Source organism: Xiphophorus maculatus, chromosome 12 (assembly GCF_002775205.1).
Source record: "Xiphophorus maculatus strain JP 163 A chromosome 12, X_maculatus-5.0-male, whole genome shotgun sequence".
In the NCBI taxonomy this organism is placed as follows: Eukaryota; Metazoa; Chordata; class Actinopteri; order Cyprinodontiformes; family Poeciliidae; genus Xiphophorus; species Xiphophorus maculatus.
Window position 1 is genome coordinate 29,959,375 of NC_036454.1, and position 7,486 is coordinate 29,966,860.

Below are 7,486 nucleotides of genomic sequence, written 5' to 3' on the forward strand. Positions count from 1 at the left end.
GATCTACAATGTAAAAGCGTAAACAAGACTGCAAAATAATTTTTTACAAAGAACAGAATGCTGGTGTGATATTTTGGTTTCTTTTTTAATAATGCCTTTAATACACCAAACTGAAATCTCAGCAGTAGACCAGGCATCGATCTGGCGATCCACCGATTGCAAAGCAAACTCCTACAGCCAACGCCACCATCATTTATGAGAGCATTTGATCATTAACATTAAGAGAACTGTATGTTAGCCCCTCTTGCTTGAATGAAGCTGAAGTTGGTTTCCAATTGCTGCTTCCAATTTGGGAAATGGCTAAAGGGCAATTCCACCTAATTTTTCACTGCAATCAGCATCTTTAATTTACTCTAGCTAAAAAACTACAACACCTAGACTCTTCAAATCTGGACTAGATTATTCTCAACTCATATCAGAATATTTAAAACCAAGTGTGGGATTTGTAAAACCTTTATCTGATTTGTGAAACTTCAATAAAGAACAATTCTAGTGTTATCCAAAATCATACAAGTTGTAAAGTCACCCATCATTGAAGTTTCACAAATCCCACACTTGGTTTTGAATATTGTGCTATTAGTAGAGAATAGTCTAGAGCAGGGGTCCCCAAACTTTTTCCTGCGAGGGCCACATAGCTGTTCCTTTCTCTGCTCGGGGGCCGGTCTTAGTTTTTGGAGAAAGATACCTTAGAAACTTATTGTCGGCGGGGGGGGGGGGGGGGGGCTGTTCTGTCTTTGAAACTGTCGACGGGGGGGGGGGGGGGGGGGGGGGGGGGGGGGTTGCTGACTACGACACATTCGCGGTCGCTTTTAGATAGATTTTTACCCAGAATGGAAATGGAAAAAACCGTGAGTGAAACGGTGACTGGGACTGACTAGTATATATTTGAGGGAAAGTTAGTTTAACATCTGCTCAAGAGCCCCCTGGTGGTTGAAGAGAAATCCACAAACCAGAAAATACAATATATGAAAAAATACACTGAATGCTCTCTGGTATGAGGAGGCGGGCCAGATCCGGCATTGCCAGACCAAATGACGCAGGCCGTAGTTTGGGGACCCCTGGTCTAGAGAGTTTTTCATTTTGTAATTGTGATAAATAGTAGGGTTTACAGTAAATGGAGACTGTTATTTGTCATGTAAACAAATAATTATCTAGTTTGCATTGCTGCTTGATCCTTCAGCATCAGCAGCAAGATTCTTTTAACTCTGTTCCTGTAGTGGTGTCCTGAACTCAACACAGTAAAGTCACTGTGCTAACTAAGGTTGCTAACTAGGGTGCTGAGAGCCCAGTAGGCCTGGTCCTTGTCAAGATGCTGCTACTGTCTTTGAAATCAAATTTCTGCTATTTTTGCACGTTCAGGAGGAGAAGGGCAACACATCACAGGTGAGTCCCTTTCACGGTTTCAACTGAAGTTAGCTAACTTTAACCAACTGACAAAGAAATGTGTAGTTTCTGAGCCATGCTGTTTATGTACATGCACTGCAGCTAGATATTTTTACTATATGGAACATTTAATCTTCACAGATGCAACACTTCCATTAATGTTTCTGTAGGAACGGCTGCATAGATTATATTTCTGGTCTACTTCAGACTACATGTGCTTAAAGTTATTGTTAATGGCAGAAGCAACTTTTTCCAAGTTTGGTTCAATAATTAATTTGAATTACTTTGAGTGTGAAATGTTCATGCATGCAAGTTAAATCTCTGAAGAACATGTTAGCTTTTGTTTCAATACTTTGGTAATACTTAGAAGTATAAAGCTTGGCATCAGAGATATTATTTAATATTTTCCTTTGACCTCTTGACTCTCACACCCAAAATACTTGCACTAAAGTCACTGGGTCCATGACAGTTGAAGGATTTGAAGATAAGAGAATTTAAATATTAATATTTTACAGCTTTTCTCAGTTTGGGTGCATCTCTCAGAACAGAATTGAAATTCTTAAAACTACCTGTTCAATCTTCAAATTACTGTGTCACTTCTGCACATCAAAAAAATTAGTTTTGCAAGTTTTGCTTTTGTACATCATGTAGCTGGTTATGTACACTTCTATGCTTTTATAATTGTAATTTGCTTTTATCGTCTTGATCAAAATATGTTAACCCTCCTGTTGTCCTCGGGTCAAAATGACCCGCCACTGTGTTAAACCCCCCCCCCCCCAAACAATCCCCTAAATGTAATTTTTTTAACTTGAGATTTTAAGACTTTTCCTAGATTGGCCCAGACAATAGAAAAAGTTCAGTGTTGCTTTTATTCTCATTTCCATGTAAGCTGTACAAAAAAAGGTACAAAGATGGTCTTCAGGTCAAAATGACCCGTGAGGCAAATGGAGTTGAAATCAAGGTCACAGAGTTATTTACAAACCATAAAATGTTACAAAGTTTTAGTTGTGTCTCAGATCAATCAGTAGCAGAAGTGAGCAGAGAGTGGAAGGCCAATTTTCCGAGCCACAATGCCAGTCAAACTCTTTCACACCTACTCAAGACTGATGCGATTTGATGACCGTGAATCAAGACCAGCAAGACGTATGACAGACAAACTTGCAGCCATAAGAGAGGTATGGGACAAGTGGGTGGAGCGGTTGCCCTACCTCTACAATCCAGAGCCTGATGTAACAGTGGATGAGCAACTGGTTCCATTTAGAGGTAATCTGTTTTCATATTTGTAATAAAAGTGATTTTCACTATTGATTTCTTTGACTGTTTTCTGTGACACTGATACTAATCACTGATGCTAATGTCTTTTGTCCAAAGGTTGTTGTCCTTTCCGGCAGTATATGCCCAGCAAGCCAGCAAAATATGGGATCAAGTCATGGGTGGCTTCTGAATCAAGCTATGCTTGGAAAATGCAAGTCTATACTGGGAAGTCAACCAGTGGATGCCCAGAGAAGAACCAGGGGTTGCGAGTTGTGCTTGATGTGACAGAGGGACTGAGGGGTCACAATGTGACATGTGACAATTTCTTCAACTCTTATGAACTCGGACAGCAGCTCCTGAAGAGGAAGATCACCATGGTTGGTACAGTTCAAAAGAACAAGCCTGAGCTCCCACCTGCACTGCTTGGGTCAAAGGAGAGAGAGGTCTTCTCCTCAAAGTTTGCCTTCACACCCACCACCACTCTAGTTTCCTACCTCCCAAAGAAAAACAAGAATGTAGTTCTTCTGAGCACACTGCACAAAGACGGCGACATTAGTGACCGTGAGGACAGGAAGCCAATCATCATCCTGGAATAAAACCGAAACAAAGGAGGTGTGGACAACCTAGATAAGGTGATTGGAGCATATAGCTGCAGAAGAATGACTGCCCGCTGGCCCCTGGTCATCTTCCACAACATCATTGATGTGTCCTCCTACAATGCCTTTGTGATTTGGATAGAGATCAACCCAACCTGGATGTCTCATAAGCACAACAAGAAGAGGGTGTTCCTGGAGCAGCTAGGAAAGGCACTTGTAACTCCACTCATTGAAAGAAGGAAGCATGTCCCCCACACAGAAGCCTCAGCAGCAGTTGTGAAAGCTATTCAGAGTGCAGCAGCTCCTGATCAACCTGAGGATCCATCTACCACAGCCACTTCCTCAGCTAAGCCAAGTAAGAGGAAGAGATGTCAGTTCTGCCCTCAGACTGTAAAACACATACTGTGTGCTGCAGGTGTAAGAAATATATCTGCAAAGGCTGTGCACTTGCATACTGCCCTACATGTGCCAATTAGTTGAATGGGTTATGTTATTTGTCATATTTTTGTATTGTACATCCTCTTGTTCACTGGAGAAAAGTAAAAGAAAATTAGTCACTGTGATGAATAAAAATGCATTCGAAACTCATTTTGCACATTTTTTTTCTTAAGCTATAGAAATTCAAGTGGAGAGGGAAAAGTCAAGTATTCACACATTTTGTGGTGAGTGACAATATACAAGATAGAATTTGGTGTTTAAAATTCAATTAAGCTGCTTATATTGGGGGTTTATTGAAGACGGGTCATTTTGACCCGGAGGATAAAGGGTGTATACAGAAAATGAGGACAACAGGACAACAACGTGTCTGTGTTGAATTCTCAACTTCCAAAATAGCATCAGTTCATTGTGTAAGTCTTAACATGCATAAGTCTTAAAGTTGTCATAATGTGAATCATATATTAATTAATTTATATTCTATTATTTTCTAAATCTGTCCTGAATTGGTAAATTGCTCCCAAGTGAGTCCTGAGTTTCTCTAACAGGTCAGTGTATGAACCATTAGCTCAACCAACGATCAACCAGTTTTCTGAAACAGATTGGAGGTGCATCTTGTGAACCATCAGTTGGCAACATTATGCTCTATATAGTCAGAACACAACACAATGTTACATGTCTGAGAACTGATGAACAAGTATCTGGGCAGAGTGAACAGCCAGAGAGAAGAAGAGGAGTGAGGCTGAGGAGGAAATAGTTGGGAGGAAAGCAGAAGAAGAGTCAGAAGAGGCTGAGGACATCTGCCAGTTTCCATCAGTCCAACATCAGGACATGGCTGAGACCCACAACATGATGCTGATGGAGGTCCTCCCACCCTACTGTTCATTCCTTAACCCCACTGAGGAAAAAAGATTCCTCAGTGGAGTTAAGGAACAAAGTGACTATGGAAATTAAAATGTAATGTAATTTCTACAGCACTGTACAGTTTTCCTTGAGGAGATTGTCCTGTGGCTCCTTTTCTACTTTTTTTGTTCTCTGCATTTCTGTCTTTTTCTTTCTGAATCACCATGGCATGGTCCATGAATAAATTATAGCAAAAGCGTAAATCAGTGTTTCTCAATCCTGGTCTTCAGCGTCACCCTGTCCTGCAGGTTTAGGTATTTCCCTTCTGCCACACACCTGAATTGTATCTCTGGATGATTAACAAGCTTCTGCAGTACTTGATTGTCATCCAATCATTTGAATCAGCTGTTCTGGAGTAGAGGCACATCTAAAACATGCAGAGCAGGGGGGCGTTGAGGACCAGGGTTGAGAAACACTGGCGTAAATGATCCTTTTGTAGTCTCTTCTCATGACTAATCGATTTGACTGTCTTATCTGTACATAGAGAGACTATAACTTATTATTTTGAGTCACTGATATGTTAACAGACAGGATTTTAAGAGCTGAACTAAGGATTTTGAAAGCAAACAAATGCTATTTTTCCTGTTTCTACAAATTGTTTTGAGAAATGCGCTTACTGTTTTGTAAATGCCAACAATGACTCGAGAAATGCACCAAAAGTGACTGAGAAAAACTAACCTAGCATAAATTGTCTCAGCTGTATCAATTTGTTTGCCTGTATGAAAAGTGTTCACATTTACAGCTTTGTTTCTGCTAGCTTGCAGGAAATGTAACTTACATAAATGGTTGAAGACAGCCTATTGGCCTTCATGAGACTCAGATAAATGGTGAGTATCTATTTCATAAATTGCCTAAAACAGTTATATTTGTTTTTATTTGTTTTTTGTTTGTGTATTTTGTCTGGTTGCAGACCAGAGGATCACACCTGTTGACAACAAACAAAGGTTTAACTACTGAATTTTCAGTCAGAAATGATCACACCACCTGGTTGAAGTACCTGTGTCCATATGCAAGTCAACAAAGGTGAAACAAACATTTAAGCGAATAAGATGTTCATGTAGTGCATCTTTCTAACTTTTTCTTTTTGTTTTCCAGCAGAGAGGAAACACCCGATTGACAACATGCGAGTCTCAATTTCAACCTGTGACTGGGAAGACTACAACCATCCTGAGCAACGTCTGATCTCAGCGACTTGTGACTCTCAACCCAGAACAAGAATCCTTTTATCACCATTTTGTCTTCTACAATATGTTATCTCTTATGTGGACACATACTGTTTGTTTTGTTTTTGTTTTCCAGATCTCAGTAATACCGTGAGGAAACTGGACATAAAATAGAATCAGTTCTTTTTTTAACTTGACTTTTTAAATAGAAATTGTTTCTTTAAGTGGATTACTCGTAATCTGTATTTTTGTTTAATTAGAAATTATTTTCTTTATAACTTTCTGTATAGAAATGCTTGACAAGTTACACTTCCTTGGTTGTTGTACTATAATTTGTATGGTAAAATTCTGGTAGGAACAGAGACCAGTAATTTACCATAAGTTTTTTTTGGGGGGGAGGGTTTACAATAAAATGTCAATATATCATACAGTCTGGATGTGTTTTTCACTCATGTAGATATTATGCCTCAGTCAGCATGACCGTATTTACTACGGCAAAACCACATTTTATTTTTTTTAAAATATTTTAGGAAGTACGGTATTTTACCGTATATTAAAAATACGGTAAAATCCTGCATGTACAAAATACGGTGAAAAACTGGCAGCTGTGGTTGCCAGAATTTTACCGTATATTAAAATTACGGTAAAATCCTGCATTTACAAAATACGGTGACAAACTGGCAGCTGTGGTTGCCAGAAATTTACCGTATATTAAAAATACGGTAAAATCCTGCATTTACAAAATACGGTGACAAACTGGCAGCTGTGGTTGCCAGAATTTTACCGTATTTTAAAAATACGGTAAAATCCTGCATTTAGCAAATACGGTAAAAAACTGGCAGCTGTGGTTGCCAGAATTTTACCGTATTTCAAAAATACGGTAAAATCCTGCATTTAGCAAATACGGTAAAAAACTGGCAGCTGTGGTTGCCAGAATTTTACCGTATTTTAGAAATACGGTAAAAAACTGGCAGCTTTGGTTGCCAGAATTTTACCGTATTTTAGAAATACGGTAAAAAACTGGCAGTTTTGGTTGCCAGACTTTTACCGTATAAAGACGGTAAACTTCTGGCAACTCAGCTGCCAGTTTTTTACCGTAAAATGAGGCCGTTTTTTTTTACAGTGCATAATTATTGAGCCATTGACTTTCATCAGCCACCGCAACAACCACTTGAGCACAAAACAGGAAAACAAATCATTTAATCTTATTATTTTGGTTTGGACGTAAGGAATGTGCGGTTGGAGAGAGCTTTTTCTAGTCCTCGTCGGAGGAACTTTGAAACTCTGCTGTATTTCATGCTTCAGTGCCTCGGTCACAGCTGGTTTCTATGTACCCACTCAGGGGTCCCTCGTATCACCACAAATTACCAGAGTAATGACATGACGTTATTACCTCACCTCCACATGACTCACTCGCAGTCAGATGTGGTCGACAGGGTGCATTCGAAGGCCCGTGGAAATTCAAACACTCAACTTTCCCCGGGATGCCTAGAGGGGACATAAAGGAAAGCGTGCATGCCTCCAAATGTTTATTAGCTGTTTAATATCCTGTTTAGGGTCTCTTTTATCAGTGTAGTGAAGTGCGGTCCCCCCCCTGATTAAGTCACTGTTTCTTTTCGGTACAAGTGTTCGCTGAGTTTTAAAACGTAAACACATGGCACCTGAGTAATTTAACACAATTAGTCTCCGATACTAACAGAACTACAATTTATACCGGCGGCCATCCTGCGAGGCGAGATGTTACGCGAAACG

At 39.7% G+C, this 7,486-nt stretch overlaps 1 protein-coding gene and 1 long non-coding RNA gene across 2 annotated transcripts; both read left to right on the forward strand.

The window, feature by feature from the left end:
• The first annotated feature begins 2,307 nt into the window (after positions 1-2,307).
• On the forward strand, positions 2,308-3,793 carry LOC111610271 (piggyBac transposable element-derived protein 3-like). The gene is made up of 2 exons (XM_023343219.1): positions 2,308-2,646; positions 2,755-3,793. Exons 1-2 carry the CDS (start codon positions 2,454-2,456, stop codon positions 3,231-3,233), a joined length of 672 nt encoding a protein of 223 aa, XP_023198987.1. The 5' UTR covers positions 2,308-2,453; the 3' UTR covers positions 3,234-3,793.
• A 1,455-nt stretch (positions 3,794-5,248) lies between these two features.
• LOC111610358 lies at positions 5,249-5,849 on the forward strand. Its single transcript, XR_002753627.1, has 3 exons — positions 5,249-5,398; positions 5,482-5,594; positions 5,667-5,849. It is a non-coding gene; the product is annotated as an uncharacterized LOC111610358 (long non-coding RNA).
• The last annotated feature ends 1,637 nt before the right edge of the window (positions 5,850-7,486 follow it).

What these genes read in the sequence shown, in the direction of transcription:
- LOC111610271 (XM_023343219.1), top strand. Translation starts at nt 2,454, where the DNA reads ATGCCAGTCAAACTCTTTCACACCTACTCAAGACTGATGCGATTTGAT. An exon ending in GCAACTGGTTCCATTTAGAG is followed by an intron (nt 2,647 to 2,754) that starts GTAATCTGTTTT and finishes TTTTGTCCAAAG; the next exon opens with GTTGTTGTCCTTTCCGGCAG.